Source organism: Drosophila mauritiana, chromosome 3L (genome assembly GCF_004382145.1).
Source record: "Drosophila mauritiana strain mau12 chromosome 3L, ASM438214v1, whole genome shotgun sequence".
NCBI classification, from domain to species: domain Eukaryota; kingdom Metazoa; phylum Arthropoda; class Insecta; order Diptera; family Drosophilidae; genus Drosophila; species Drosophila mauritiana.
In genome coordinates this window covers 5,316,359-5,332,724 of record NC_046669.1, presented here as the reverse complement: position 1 = coordinate 5,332,724, position 16,366 = coordinate 5,316,359, and the positions used below count along the sequence as shown (strand labels likewise).

The following is a 16,366-nucleotide window of genomic DNA, read 5'->3' as shown; positions in this document are numbered from 1 at the left end:
TGTAAAAAGTAACGAATATGTTAAGCGATTCCCAGCTATTGAGCATTTGTGCATTTACCCAATTGATTTTGTAGGGTAGCAAAAAGAAGAGAAATGGGAAAGATTATTGCTGTGATTTATGCTTTATTAATATATTTTTTTAAAATTCATTGAAAAGACACCTTTCATTGGGCACAGAGGTGCATTGAAGAAGTTTATCATCGAAAATCGTTCCCTCATCGCAATCAACGGCATATGGAATGGGGTAGTCACAAACGACATAGCGGCTGCAATCATTGGGATACGGAAGCAGAGTTCCAAGAGCTTGGCCACAGCAGATATTGGGGGTGTACGGATCTAGAGTTGTTGGGATAGGAACAGTGGTTGTCGATTCAGTTGTTGTTGACACTGTTGTCGATTCGGTGGTTGTTGTCTTTGGAGTTGTTGAAACGGTTGTTGGCTCCGTTGTAGTTGTGGTTGTTGAAATTGTCGTTGACTCGGTTGTCGTTGGGGTTGTTGAAATTGTCGTTGACTCTGTAGTAGTAGTCTTTGGTGTTGAAACTGTCGTTGATTCTGTGGTAGTTGTTAGTGGAGTGGTTGAAGCTGTAGTTGATTCTGTGGTTGTTGTTTGGGGAGTGGTTGAATCTGTGGTTGTTGTTGAGATTGTGGTTGACTCGGTAGTGGTGGTCTTTGGAGTTGTTGGCTCGGTTGTCGTTGGGGTTGTTGAAACTGTTGTTACCGGTGTAGACGAAGCTTCTGTACTTAAAGTTGTAAGCCCTGGTGTGGTTGACTTAGTGCTACAACCAGCAAGTTCGGCATCCATGCAAATCAATTCCGTGGGACTAAACTCCAAACCCTCCGGACAATCGTAACCAACTGGTATTGGATATTGGCACTTTATATACTTGCTACAGTTTCTCGGGTAGGGTACCAAAGAGTCGTCTGTCTTGCCTTCACAAATTCCCTCTGCCGGCTTGGCAGTTGTAGAAGCTTCCGGTGTAGTTGTTCCTGGTTCCATTGTAGTAGATGCTGGTGGTGTTGAAATTGTTGAAGGCGATTGAGAAGTTTCAGTAGATAATACTGTAGATGATTCTGTAGTTTCTGTTGATGACTGTGTTGATTGTCCTGTTGTTGATTCTGTTGTTGATGCTGTAGATGATTCTGTTGTTGATTCTGTAGTTGATTCTGTCGTTGATTCTGTTGTTGATTCTGTGGATGATTCTGTAGAAGATCCCGTTGATGGTTCGGAGGACGTTGTTGGTGTAGTCGTCGACTCCGATGGCTTAGCAGTGGTTGTAATCGAACAATTGGCGAGTGAAGCATCTACACACTTGCCGAGCTCCACACTAAACTCATCTCCTTTGTCGCATTCAAAGGCAACCGCAATGGGTCTATCGCACTGAATGTACTTCGAACAATCGTTGGGATAGGCGACAAGGGCCCCATCCTCTACGTCGTCACATGGTCCTTTCTGCGGTGGTGGTCTTGTAACCGCTGTGGTCGTTGTCGGCTCACTGGTAGTTGATGTGGTTGAGGTGTAGTCCCATCGACAGGCATCTGAAGGAACATCCGCTCCACACTTTTCAGTAATTGGATCGTAGTACTCCCCACAATTACAGACGTCCATCATGTAAATGTAGTCATCCACACAGCGTATGAACCATTGACAGTTATCCGGATATGGGAATGTATCCCGACTGCTATTTGTACACATGGTCGGTTCCGGTGGAGGTCTTGTATAGCCTGGTTCTAGAGTCGTGGTGCTTCGATCACCCTCACAATCACTTTCTTCCCAATCATCAATGCACTTCTGTAACTTGGAACTAAAGAATGTCTCATCGGGACAGAAGAAGGCTATGGGAATTGGTGAAACGCAAACAATATACTTGGTGCAGTTATTGGGATAAGCAATATTCTCGTTCTCATTCCGACCACCGCAAATACCAGTTTTTGGGGCTACAGTTGTGGTTGTCCTTTCGGTGGTTGTGGACTTGGGGGTGGTATCTCTTTCGGTTGTTGTGGTCTCTGTCGTTGTTGTTGTTGTTGTGGTGGTTGTGACTTGTGATGGTTTGCACGCATCGGGAGACACATCAGGTCCACACTGACCTGTGCTGGGATCAAAATAACTGGCGTAAATGCAGGGTGCCAGGGTCCATTGTCCGCCGCCCAAGCAAAGATAATACTTGCTGCAATCATCCGGATAAGCGAACGAAGCTCCCAACTCCTGACCATCGCAAAGCTGATCTGGTCCCAAAGTTGTGGCCACTGTGGTGGTAGTCGTGGTAGGAGTGGTTTTTTCAGTAGTAGTAGTTGGTGTGGTGGTGGGAATTGGAGTCGTGGTGCGATCTCCAAGGCAAACAACATCATCTGGCTCATCGCATACAAGCCAGTCGGGATTGAAGAGCGTATTAGGAGGACAATGACCCATTTGCACTTGATTGTCTTTACATATCAAGTACTCCGAACAATTGCCTATGTAGGCAAAAACAGTGCCGTCCTTTTCATCCTTACAATCATTTGGATCGACATCAGAGGGAAGTCCAGCGGTAGTGGTTACAATCTCTTCTGTGGTGCTAGAATGAATTTCAGTTGTAGAGCCATCAGAAGGCAGTGTTGTAGGCGTTGAAGGAGTTGTGGTGATTGAAGGAGTGGTCGTGATTGAAGGCGTAGTTGGTTTTTTGGTTGTTCCCGGAGTTGTGGGGAATGGCAGGGGGTCACACCACACCGAATCGGGTGTATCGCAGATGTGCAACCAATTATTAAAGAGTTTATCCGGCTGGCAGTAATCCAAATCTGTGCAACCATTCTTGCACGCCAAGTACCCACTGCAATTGTAAGGATACTCATAGAAACCATTTCCCTTCGGCACACAATAATCCTCTTCAATTCCCTCCGGCGTTGGACCGCAAACCTCATCCTTCTCAGTCGTTGAAGTGGGCGGCATTTCTGTTGTGGTTGTAGGAAGGGGCAGCTCCTCGCAATCCGCCATATCGGGAGTATCGCAAATGCCAAGGTACTTATTGAATACCTTGTCTTCAATGCAGTAATTTAGCACGGGCCAGCCGTAAGTGCAGTTTATATAGGCCTGGCAGTCATAAGGATAATAATGTACCGAGCCATCCTCCTTATTGCGACAGTAGTCATCTGAAATTCCCGGCGGTGCCGGTGGTGGATCCCAACTGGTTGTTGGGTGGTAAATTGAGGGGGTAGAGGACGTTTCAATGGTTATCTGTGTACTGGTTCCGGTGGTACTTTCTGTCGTTATCTTTGCCGTACTAGATGATGGTTCTGTGGGTTCTGACGTTATCTTTTGCGTACTGGATGTTGGTTCTGGCGTAAATCGAGTAGTTCCATCCGTAGGTTCTGGCGTTTCAATCGAGTAGTAGATACATTCTACAGCTTGGGGATAATTACACTGCTGAGTCCCATTATCCCACCAGAGATTTGCCGGACACAACTTCACCGTCGGATAGAGACAGTCGCAAACTAGGAACAAACTACAGTTATCCGGATACGGTACCAAAGCACCAAAGTCCTTGCCCTCGCACATCACCTGGTTTTCGTATCGCTGTTCATTGTTGCAGGTTTCGTGACGAGGTTCGACCTTAGGCAGGGCCAAAACATTTAGCTGCCAACTCCAGAATACGGCTATAACCACTAGAAGCCATGGCAAAGGCTTGAAAATATTATCTGGGAAAATAAAGAAAACAATAATACAATAAACCCGCATACAGAGACTATTATTAGTATTTAAGTTTAAATATTTATGTATAATTGACATAATAATTCAATGCATTGTATTTGCATAGAATATCTTGGGCTTACCTTGCATAACAACTCCCCTTTCCAAATTGTACTATATATTTTTAATAGGTCTTTTCTCCTGCGCGTTTAACTCCACACTGACTTCTTAACTAGGCCAACTGTCTTGTCTATAGCAAAGGTATTTCTTGATATAACGTCGGTAACTTATATTAATGACATTTTGATTAGATTTAATTGGAAATTCTTTGAAATTCATAGAAAATCTTTTTCATTCTAGTGATTGTGATTTGTGATTTTATGTTATCGTTAACTTTTGAATTATTATTCTTAAGTGCCATTTCAACACGAGCAGCAGAAGACAGTTTCCGTAATATTCTAATCTAGTGATAAGCCAATTACGTATTGAAGTCTTATCTTGGCGTCATAGATTGCTTTGTTTATAAAGGTTAATTTTAAGAAAAATATAAGGCAGGAAGCTTCTCCGGGGTTTTATTTAAGTATTTCTACTACTGGTGTACTTTTACACACGTATTGTTGGAAAATGAGTGTCATTTTATATTCCTTCATTTCGAAGGTAAATCATTTTATCCTGTTGGCATGTGTTTTGTGTGCGCCTTTTGTGACTCTTATTGCTGCTGTTATTACACTTATTGTTCTTGTTCGAGTTCAGGGTGTTGTTGGGTCTTTAATGAGCCCACGTGACCTTTCCGACAGCGAAGTTCGAGTCACAATTTATGATCAGCACTCGACGCGTAAATTACACGAATAAAAATGCGAACATAAACGTGAATGAAGCTAGAAGTTTAATGCCCGGCAAGCCATTAAAATTAAGCGACAAAACATGAGTGGCACACAAAAAACGGCATTAAGTAGAATTAGTTGAAAATGTATAAACAGATTGAAGAAATTTGTATCTCTAGTTTAAAGTGGAATTGCAAGCTGCAGTTGCATAGAAAGCTAGCCATGGTATTTCAATTTGTGCTGCAAATTACTTAAAAGCATACAAATCTATTTGTCTGAAGGATGTTTTTATGCTGTCTGGCTGACCTTTTTTCCATCCCTTTTTCAGTCGCCTTTTTGCTTGACAAACGCTCACGAAGTTGGCAAATATAAAGTGCAGCCTGAAAGGCCAAATCCATTAATATAAAAATAAAGTTGCATAAAGGAAAAGTGCGGATTATTTCAGTCAAGATTTTTTGAGATTAAAATAATAAATGGTTTTACATTTGGGTAAATTAAACTCAGGAGTATGAATACTTATGATACTCTTTATAAAAATATATGTCAGAATAAATCTATGCTTAGCACATTTTGCTTTGGAATTAGCTTAGCGACGAGATAAAGATACCTCCAATCATATGTTCCCATCTCATTGGCCAAGCTTGCTGCTGGACAATTTTTCAGCTTGATCTGTTGGCTGCTGTCAAGCGTTTGATCTGCAACAGATTGAACTATCAATTATGCCCCTGCATGCGACGTGACCAGCAACTGACATGTGCCACATGCCACATCTCCCTCCCCATCCAAAATCTGGGAAACAAGAAGCAGGACCATCAGGTGGCAATGTTAAAACGGACGTTTAGTTACAGCTGAGCACCTGCTCGCCTTTCTGTCCGCCTGGCTGCTCTTCAAAGGAATGGCGGCGGAGAAGCGGGTGAATGCGAGGGAAAACGTGTCCTCCACGCAGCAAAGCTGCTCCTCGCCCCGTGCCACAACTCCTCTCCTTGTTTGTGTTGCATGAAATTGACCCGGTGCGTGTGTCGCCAGCGACTGGAAAGGATTCTCGGCGGTCTGATGGGGGATTGTATATGGCGCAATGCATCCTGGGGCCTAGATTCATCACCGAGTCTGTCCGCATTCGTGTGTTTTTCCAGCTTCCAGAGATTTCACTTAAGCCCCGTAAAACTCCTAAAAAAAGTCCAAAACTTTTTTAAGCAATATAAAGCCACACAAAATGAAAGTTTATGGTCAATAATACATACATTTTTATTTAAAAATGCTTAATTACTAGAGAAAAAGAAACCATTTTAAATTTGTTAAATGTACGCTTTGTAAATCAGTAATAGCTTTCTGTAACCATTTTATTTTGTGCAGCATTCAAAGCTACGCAAACTTTAAGTGATTGTTTCAAAATATCTGAAAATCCATTGGCTAAGATACCGAAGAAATCGGTACAAATGAACTGTTTGATTACCACAGCCGAGTAAAAATCAAGTAAATGAAATACCGCAAAAGTGCAATCATGCAATGAAAACCCAAAATCATTGAGTACAAACCAAGGACCAAAGTCCCGGAGTAAACTAAAAAACACACAAACAACGAGAGCACAAAGTGCACAGAATATGCATGTGTATCCTCCTTTTTTTTACCAATGCCGAAGGTCCTTTGGCTTTGTTACCCCTTTTTTTGGCCCCCTTTCCCTTCCTTTTTTTTCTGTTAATTAAAATCCAATGATTCCCAGAACCTTCTTTGGGCTTCTTTTAATTTCTCTTATGATTGTTTTGCTGAATTTACATTTTCTTTCTACTTGTTTCTTATTTTTTACTTCTGTTTTTTTTTTTTTGTTGTTTTTGTATGCTGAGAGTTTTTAATTGCACACATTTTTCAACGTTTGTTGATAAGAATTTTTCGTGTACCTTTGTAGTTGTAGGCAACTACAATCAGCAAAATTAAAAATATTTTTTCCTCACCAGATTGCGGAATTTTTATTTCCGTGCTAGTTGTGAGTAAACCCTGAGATTTATTTTTCTAATAGAAATATTTTGCATGGTTGAAATGGAATGCAAATTGAGATACGAGGACCAGAAAAATGTATAACAATTTATAAATGTTGAATTCATGACCTTAACGTTGTGCAGAAAAGGCTTTCTGATATAAATATATTTTTTTGATTTTTAGATATTGAATGGAAGATCACAGTCTGCAACAAATACCTTCGTTTGACTGAACTTAAAATCTGGAAATAATGTTTTACAAATATCAAGATGATATAACATAATATTTTGTTAGATCGACTTAGTAACTTAAAAAAAACGTATTATTTCCTAATAGATCGAAGACACTATTAAAGACACATTCAGCTTTGTAAGACATAAATCTCACTCTGAGTTCTTATAACTTACCATTTCTCTTTCTTTGGAGAGTTGCTCTCGATTTTCGAAATTGAAGTTGGCGCCTGCGTTTCCATTCAAAGTGAGCATTTTCCCTTCGGTTTTCCGAGCGACCAAAACGAGCGAAGTTTATTCTATTTAGCCAAATCAAGAAACAGTTGCTGTTCAGCTTAGGCCGAAGGCAAAAGGCTCTAGAGTTCAACTCTGCACATTTTTGTAGTCATTTTTCTATGCTCGAAAAAAAGCGTAAGATTCACTTCGAATGAGGGTCAGTTCAGATAGCTTAACAAATGCAGCGGCAATTAATATTATCTGGGCAGATATAAGCCACGTTTTCCTTTCAATGCAGGTGAAAGGAAAAATTTACATTTTTATAGGTGTGAAAAGCCCGGGCAAACGAAATTGCTGCATTTCGTGAGAAAATGCAATTAAAAATGCTTTCTCTGCCGGAGACCAAACATATTAATTGCCCGACAAGGCAAACCCGAATTGCCCCCTACTGGAGCAATTTTTTAATTGAGCAAGTACATGAAAGGCAAACAAAAGGCATACAAAGGATGCACTTCCCACTTGGCCAGGACGAAGATTAGCTGCATGCAGGAGGAGGTTGCGGAACATGCAAATGCCAGCCATGATTTATGCCGGAGTCAGGGTGAAAGTCAGAGCTTAGAGAATGCACAGCGAACAAATCTTGGCAGCTTTACGCGCATGATTTCGAAAATTGTGGTGCATCTGACAGTTTATAAGCTGATGAAAAAGGAGTAAGCTTCAAACAACAGTGTTAGGGATAATACAGATAAGGAATAATTAACGTATTGTATTTAAATCTATATATTACTCACAGTGTACAGCCTGGCAGGCAGTTATGCACTCGAGGCATTTCTTGCATGCTGACAGGATGGGTGGTCCTGGGAAATGGGCGGGGAAAGTGGCCAGGATACACGGTGTCGGATGTGCATTCCTTGGCCCGGGGGGCACTGTGTGCTGATGATTGTTGTTAGCTCGTAAGCAGTGCGGAACAAAACCCAGCGAAAGTGCTGCCCCAGGAGGATCCCGGCTCCAAACATGCAGGACTAGGACCGGTTTCGAGCTTCAATCAAACTTCATTCGGTTTCCCGGTTTCCCTTTTCATTATGCTAAATAAAAGCGACTGCGAGGGGTCTCCTCCATTCATTCATCACTCGCCCGAACAGCTTGACGGCTTCCTTCGTTCGTTGACAAAAAACAAAAAAAAAATTAAAGAACAAAAAAATGGTAACAAAAAACAGGTTGCGAAAATGCGCTGTGGGAAATGTGTGAAATTTCCCAGCTGCAGTGACGGCAGCGGTAAAAAGTGTAGCTGGAAAACTTTCTGGCCAGCCTGCTCGGCGTTGGTTAAAAATTTAAATTTTCATTTTCTGCAGCAAATTGGGGAGCAGCCGTTTGCTGCTGAGAAAAAGAAAAGTGGAAAAGCAAACGCGGACTTTTGCCTGCGAGAGTTTTTTTTTTTTTTGTTTCACCACAAAAGTAAGGATCTTTCCTTTGCATTCTGGCTAGGCTGTTGTTGCTGTTGTTGGCGCCACGGAGTTTCAAGTGCGAATTGCATTCTGCTTTTGTCGCATTTGCGGTTTTGTTGTTTTCTCGGATGGAGTGAAGTGAAGCGGATCTCCGGAAAACAGGGGAGGAAATAGGTAAAGTGAACTAAATGTTGCTGCCACCTAAAACCCGATTTGTTGCACGTTTATACACGCGAAAAAATATTTAGTAGCAATTATACTAATAATAACATTTAACAATTCTAGCGGCTCTTGAATTTGAGGGGAAATCTCTAAAGGAGAAAGGGATGGAGAAAATAATTGTAGAATTATCCCAATTTTAGTTCTTACAATCACATGATTTTTAGAATTCTCATTCAGAATATTTTCGGAGTAAATTATATTAATATTCCTAGACAAATATGGTAATAAGAACATAGTTTAGAAGCACGAACTTTGAAGTGTACATTTTGTGCAGATTCTCCGCCCATTTTTACCTGTGCCCTCGTAGATTCTGTCTTTATCTATTTGCTGTAGGCAGTCTTCTTTCCAAGTGCCTGGCACAAGCGCATTTTTTCGGCTTCAATTTATGAGGCAACTGCCGCCGAATGGGGCATTGAAAGGGGTTCAAAGGGGTCCATGGGGGGAAGGGACTAAAAAGCGGTTGCAAAGGGGGGGCTTTGAAGTGTCGAGGGGGCTACGAAATGAAGTGCACTCGCAGCTCCTTCAACTCCACTTGACTCGAGCAAACGACAAACGACAAGAGACGATGGCAACGAGTCTGCTCTGTTTTTGTGGTCTAACCGCAGTTTTCCGCTTTTCCCGCTCGAGTTTTCCCCCGTTCGGCATGTCATTTACAGTTTTTCGTCGTCTGTGCCTGTAAATGTTTTATTTGAGTATTATTACTTCTACTCTTTAACCCCGCACAATGCTGGAAAATTGCACAAAAAGCGCCACAAAGGCGAGTGGGATAATTTAATTTTTTCCCCCGTCATCAGAGTTTTCCCAGCTAATGCAGCAAGTATTGAAAATAAAAGGATTATTAACAAACTGATGTGTAAAATGTATTTAATGATTTTTAAATTGCCAACATCAAATTGGCTGCCTATGAATTATATTTCAAGTTTATCATATAATTATTTTAAACTAGATTTCTCCTCTATTTACCAAAAATCCCAGTAGCCAACGCAGGATTATCTAAACTTAAAGTTTCTCTCTACCTAATGCATTATGCATAAAAACAATTTTCACTCGCAATCACATAATTGAAAATGTTTAACACTTTCGTGCCATTGCATAAGCAAATTATCGAGAACCAGATTAGAAAATAATTTGCATATTACAACATTAGTTTTTCCCAACGCTAAATTAGGCTAATTAAAGGTTTTCAATTTGGCTGAAAACGCACTTTTAAAGTGTTCAATCAGATTGCATCTTTTGTTTTCGCATTTAAAGACCATTGGTGTTTGGCAAACTAAAGCAAACCAAAAACCGAAAATATATATTTTGGGTAACGCTGCCTTCAGCAAATTTTCCACTAATCCTTGTTAGCTTGTCTGCTTTGAGGTTTCCGGATTTCCCTTCTCCTGTTTTTTTTTTGTTTTTGTGTTTTTGGGGAGTGTTTTCCGCTTTACCAGGCCCACTTCCACCTGCCCCATTTGCTGATGGTCGATGGCGTTGGAGCGTGATGAGTGCTGTTGTGGTTTGTTGGCACTTCTATTTAAACTTTTATTGCTGCTCACTTTGCCAAAAAGGTCAGCCCCGGCCAGCTGGGATTGGTATCAGGTTTGGGTGGGGTCATGACCCCACCGTCGTGAGTCCTCGAAGGGTGTGAATATTAATGCCTAATATTTTATTCGGCAACCACTTCATGGTTTTTAGTTCTTACTGCATGACCCTGGACGCGATTCGGTATGCCCTCAGACCACTTAAGCAAATGTTTATGATTTTGATTTTTCACTTTTTCCCTCTTTCCTGCTTTATGGAGTGTGGTAAAGAGGCTTTCCTTTGATTAAAGTGTATTTTAGCGGAAGTGCTCTGTGGTTCCTCACTAAATTTTATTTTAAGTAGAACGCCTTTATGGTCTGAAAACTTTAAATTTAACGGCATTACAATCTAAAAAAATCACAATCCATCTGCGCTTTTCCGCCCTACTAGTTGCATTTAAAATTACTCACAAGCATAACGCAATTTAAGCTTATTTTTAAATCGGATTTCCATTAAATTATCCATAATCATTTTATAAGCCCACACAATCCGTTTTTGCGATTATTCATACGATTGGCGAAGCAAAAAACTGAATGCATTTCTTTATTATTTGCCAAGTCAATTAAAATCGGAATGCAGATGTAAACAAGAGTCGGCACCAATTGCACAGCCCACCTCGCTTACATATGTTGTTTAATTTGTACGCAAATAAAGGCGAAATTTTAATTAAATATGTATTTGGCAGCATTGAGTTTTAATCGCATTTCATTTGGCTGGATTAATACTGACGAAAGATGGATATGGACGTGAGCCATTAATTAAATAATATTGCGACCAGTTTTGTGCGCCATTTTATGACTCAATTTAAAGTTTGTAATTTGAGGAATTTACATCCCTCGTTTGCGATAGGTTGGCAAATGATTGCCAGCGTTGATAATTGAACTTTTTAATGACGAACAACAATTTCGGGCAAATTGTCATTTTGATTTTACGAAATTTATTGCCCGGCTGGGAAATAATGCATTTAAATTGTTAATGTCCCTGGGTACTCACTTTTGACTAGCATTTCGCGTTGGCATTTTAATTGATTTCAATAGGTAGCCGGAGCATTTCGCTTTCCGTTGGTCATTAATCGGCTTAAAGTTGACATAAATATATATATATATTTCAATTGAAATTTATGCCCCTCTCAGCGTGTATTTGTTTTGGCCGTTTCGTGTTAATTGGAATATGCGGGTTTATTCAGTCAGCGCCACCTGCTAAATAAATAATTCATTGAATTTAATAATTTTTTGCCCAAATATATGGCCATATATGTGCAAATATTCGGTATGCACATGTGTTAGTGCAAATTTACCCAACGGCCGAAATGCAAAGCATTTTGCTTAATGGAAATTAAACTCTGAGTATCACTCACAACATAGTAATCCCCTGGCCGAAATGTGATAATCTTCTGGTACTCGTACTATATCTCCCAGTTTTGCTGCAGTGGCACAAAACTCGCATTGGCTGCCGAGGGTTAATTGGAAGTGGCTCTCGATGCCGCATTCTGTGACATAGTCATTATCGAGTTAATTGAATTAATTTCCAATGCGCAATGTGAACTTTGAGCATGGGATACATTTGGCTAATTGGCTACTTAAAGATTTCTGCTGAACGTTCACTTTGTGCCAGGCATGCAAATTTGCTGCCGAATGAGTTTGCCCTTTTAATTTAATAACCACCAAAAATAAATGCCTGCGAGCGGGCGTTAAAGGCTTAACACATTATAAGTTTAAACAGGCATTAATTATTTATAATGCGACATGGTAGTGGGTCCTTAATGGCAGGAGCACACCCCAAATACTTAAGCATTTCCGCCCGAGCCTAATGAGTCCCAAGCCTGTGTCAACACGAATGCAAAATGTTCATCCGGCGCTCGGTTGAGATGCCAGTTCAAATATTATTTGATATCCTGCGGAGAGTGCACGGATAGAAAATCCGTTCAATTTAAGCTATAATTTTGCGGGCAAAACACAAAGCTTGTGGCGTGTTACTTGAGAATGCAAAATATGACTTCAGCACAAATTGTATTTAAAAGTGTTTATAAAGGATTTTGAAGTGTGCCACTATTTTTGTATATACTTATTTTCACTGCACACCTTTAGGCATCGCTATATATTCGAAATATAATATTTGATACAAAAAATATCTTAAAAATCGTAAAATTTTTTCTGTGTCTCGCTGGAAATGGTAACACTCACTCATTGTTTGCCCTGCTTTCGCATTCAACTTTTGATTTCTGAAGGGGACCGCCTGCAGTCGGCAGGCACGCAGAGATTGAGTGCGAACATCGCTGGGAATTGAGGCTGCCGGGAACACGAGGATACTCTTGACACTGGGACATTGTTGTAAGCCGGCCAAAAGGACTAGCTGTGAGGACTGCTGTCCAAATAGATATGTATGCCACAAGTGTTGGATTGCTTTGAATGTTAATATTTGCACTTTCAATTCAAGCAACTTGCAAGTGACAATTTATTCGCTTTCAGTTTGTTAGTTGTTGGCTTTTGGTTTCAATTTCGTTGGAATTTTCCGACACTTAAGTCGGCAAACTAAATGCCATTTGCTCTTTTCCTCATCCTGTATTTTTGGAGTTTGAACTTTGCTTGAACTTTCATTGTAAAGCCAAGGAACGGCTTTCAATTGTCATTAAATTTATTTTGATTCTTGGAAATACTTTGAAACATTTTGCTTCTTGAAAATATTGATCATTAATGATTTTAGTGCTGAAATACTTTAAAATTTATACATAGTACTTATCTGTAACGACAGAATGACCTGATTTAACAGCCACTATATTTAATTGGTCCTTTCTTTAGCCACGTCCTCAATGAATTAAAGTTGCATTTTGGCTTTAATTGAGCACGAGAAATCTCTTAACACACAATCGAGCACTTGGCCACACAAATGCTCCTTCAACTGGCACTTGCACACACATCTGCCACCCACCATCCACCATCCTCCACCTCCGCCATTCAGTAAGTCATTCAGTCAGTTAGTAATTCATTCAGACTGTCATTCATTCGAGCCCTAATTGCGGACAAAAGTTGCTTCTGCTTGGCCTTAAGTGTTGCCGCCGCACCAGTTGACATTTGTTCGTTAATTAAACCTTTTTGTTGGTCTGGCAACTGGCACAACTGTGCAACAAGCAAATTGATTTATCTCCTCAACACCTTTGGAGCCCAAGGTCTGTCAAGTTTCGCCCACCTCTTTTACGACTACGCTGCCTTTTAATGGCAAAACTTTTTCACTTAACGTTTACTCATAAATTGATTTTTACTTTTTAACGACTTCTCCTGGCTGAGGTCCTCTCCATGTGGTTGGCTGCCTGGCGATCAGTGATGACACCCATTTAATTTAGGAAACTGCCATCCTTTTGTTTTATTTATTTATACAAGCAAAGTGTATGGGTCATTATGTCTGGTTATCATGGATTAAGAATTTATTTGTATTTTATATACTTATTTGAGGTCATTACTTCGCTGATTACCGATAGAATTCTATTAACTTGACATTATTTTCCCCTTTAAAATCACCTAAATATATTTTCAAAAGTTGGCCAAATTGACATCACTAATTTGGGGAAAGGCTTCAGAATCCAAAGTTGTACACTAATGTGTGGAAGTCAGAAGGCAGATTCAGGAACTTGGCTTGTCACATTAACAGGTGCCACTTGGAATTTTCAAATAGTTGAGTTGGAGGTCATTAGGGCTTGGTCAAGTTTGCCTCGAACGACCGACGTGTTTAGTAAACAAATTATGTTTAATTTCGATTATGGAAAGTTTGTCCTCTTTGATGTTGTTGTTTAATTATTACTTCCTCCGGCTTGTAATCAATGTGCAAATTTTCAGAGCATGCCTGGGCATTCGAGAGCAGCTTTTCCTCGTTTTGTCATCATCCAAAGTTTTGGGGCAGCTGAAGTGCTGAATTTATGCAATCCCCGACCATCATCTCCTACTTTGGGAGCAACTCCTTGTCATCCTCTTTGGGGAAAACTTGTGCGCAATTACATGAGCATTTTGTGGCTGCACATATGAAATATGCATGCAATTTTGAATTTGCCATTCATTTAAATGTTTTCTTGATTACATTTTACGCCAGCGAGCCAAGGCCAGGCCATGGCAGGATATCTCGGGCGAAATACCACACCACAACACAAAAACAGGACCTTCAAAGGCTCACATCTAATTTTATGAAACATTTTCATTGTCTCCCTGTTTATGTATTCTTGTGTGCAACGGTTGTGGTTAAATTCTAAGGATACGTTTAAATGAGCAGCAATGCGTTGAGGTTGAAAACTGAGAAGACCAGAGAGCTGGACAGGAATTAGGGCGAAATACATTGGCCAGGCCAATTATATGAAAATTTGCTTACTTCGGGTAAAGGAAAGAAAATGATTCGTTAAGTAAAAGCAAGGATTATAGGAAACTATTTTTCTATTTATATATTCACTTAAATATATAAAAGAATTGTTATTCGTGCACTTTGCCTGAAAATCTCTTTCACTTCTAAAAAATTATTCAAGCTCGAGCTATAATTACATTTGTGCAATTAATTTGCACTTTCGATGGCACTTTCGTTCTTTGTCCTTAACAAAAACCTGTCAGTCAATCAATCAATTGTTCCCACTGACTCGCTTAGACTTTCCCTCAATTTCTTTTACATTTCTCTTCCACTCTTTTCTTTTTGTATATTTTACTGAGAAGTTTTTCCGTGTCTGAGAAAAGTTTGCCGTCAGCAATAGCAGCGAGCGACAACCCTGAAGCGAGGGGCTAAAGAAAATTGAAAGTTTTGATTTATAATCCGTAAACTTTTTCACTTGCTTGCGGGGCCTCGACTTTGCAAGCCACCATCATCTATCTATCTATCTAACGCCATTCAAGTGCATAAATATTTTTTATTCAATAGTAATCTTTTCCCTTCCTTCGGCGAACTTCGTGACCAGCGCATGCAATCAGATTAAAAGCATTTTCGGTGGCCTAGAGCTGCGGCTTTTCAGCGGAGCACTTTGGATCCCATGTCAGCGGTAGCCGCGCCCCATCAGACCATTATTGGGCAATCAATAAATTCATAATAATTGCCGCTGGCAACAAGAACGAAACGAAACTATCCGCCAAGTTCCTTGACTTCGCCATGGCGGACTCATATTTATGGCTCGAAAGTTGCGCTCTTGGCGGCTTCATAAATAGTGTGGCGATGTTCTGCGAGGATGGGAGCACGGAAGGATGCTGGGAATAAGGATACTTTGCAGAATGATGTGCAACGTATCTGCCATGGTGTGTGTCACTCTCGATGCCCAACCGAGTCTATTGTGCAATCGGCCTTTAGGCTCTTGTCTGGGGAGATGCCTTTCCATCCTGTTCGCTGCGGTTCGGTTCTGTTCTGCTGCCTGGAGAGTTTTCAACTGACGTTGGCAGTTTTTCAACACAGGAAAAAATTTGGTAGCAGAAACAACTACATTTAGGAAATTAATGTAAAACAAGTGCAATAAAACAAAATATCGAAATATTTTTACTACTAGTTTATTGCCGTCTATGATTTAAAAATCTTTTTCCATATATCAGAAAATAAAAAAATAATTTGTTATTTTCTTGAGTTTTTCCAACATATGGTCGCATTTTTTCGAGTGTTTGATTCTTCATATAGTGGGGTGGGGCTCATGTGTCAGGAAATCGATAGTTTTGACATTGTATGAAGGCTCATTATTTTGCATTTATAATAAAACTCATTGCGAACATAGATGAAATTGCGATTGATGCAATCCACGCAAAATTATGCCGAAAATATTTTTTTTACAAAACAATTGATTATTAAGATGCTTCAATATAATGTCATAGAATCATTTCATGTATTGGCGATTTCTGTTTGGCAATTTGAAAATGAGAAAGCGGTTTTATTTTGGACTCAGGCCCGCGTTGATTGTTTCAGCTGTTTTATAACACTGGGTCAGCGATAAATCCTCGACGTCCGGATTTCACATATGCGTTCTTTTTTTTCAGACCCAAATTTAGATTTATTTCGTTCGGAGGAGCAGTTGAGCCGCAGCAAAACTTTTGACATATTTCACACAAGCCGCAAGACAAATGCGATTTTAATGTCAATAAATTTATTGGACCGCATTTTATAAAACAAAATTTCCTATATATAGTTGTAAAAAAATTCTGTTTAGGTGGAAAAAATTTCATAAAATAATATTTTGATATTTGAACTTTTTTGCAGTTATCTGCAATGTCACTTCAGTTGTTGTTATCG

General features: G+C 40.0%; 1 protein-coding gene across 1 annotated transcript; it reads right to left on the bottom strand.

Annotated features, from left to right (window-relative positions):
- Positions 1–139: 139 nt before the first annotated feature.
- On the bottom strand, positions 140–3,811 carry LOC117139191 (mucin-5AC). The gene is made up of 2 exons (XM_033301360.1): positions 3,805–3,811; positions 140–3,669 (listed from the first exon to the last, which is right to left on the bottom strand). Exons 1-2 carry the CDS (start codon positions 3,809–3,811, stop codon positions 140–142), a joined length of 3,537 nt encoding a protein of 1,178 aa, XP_033157251.1.
- Positions 3,812–16,366: the final 12,555 nt, after the last annotated feature.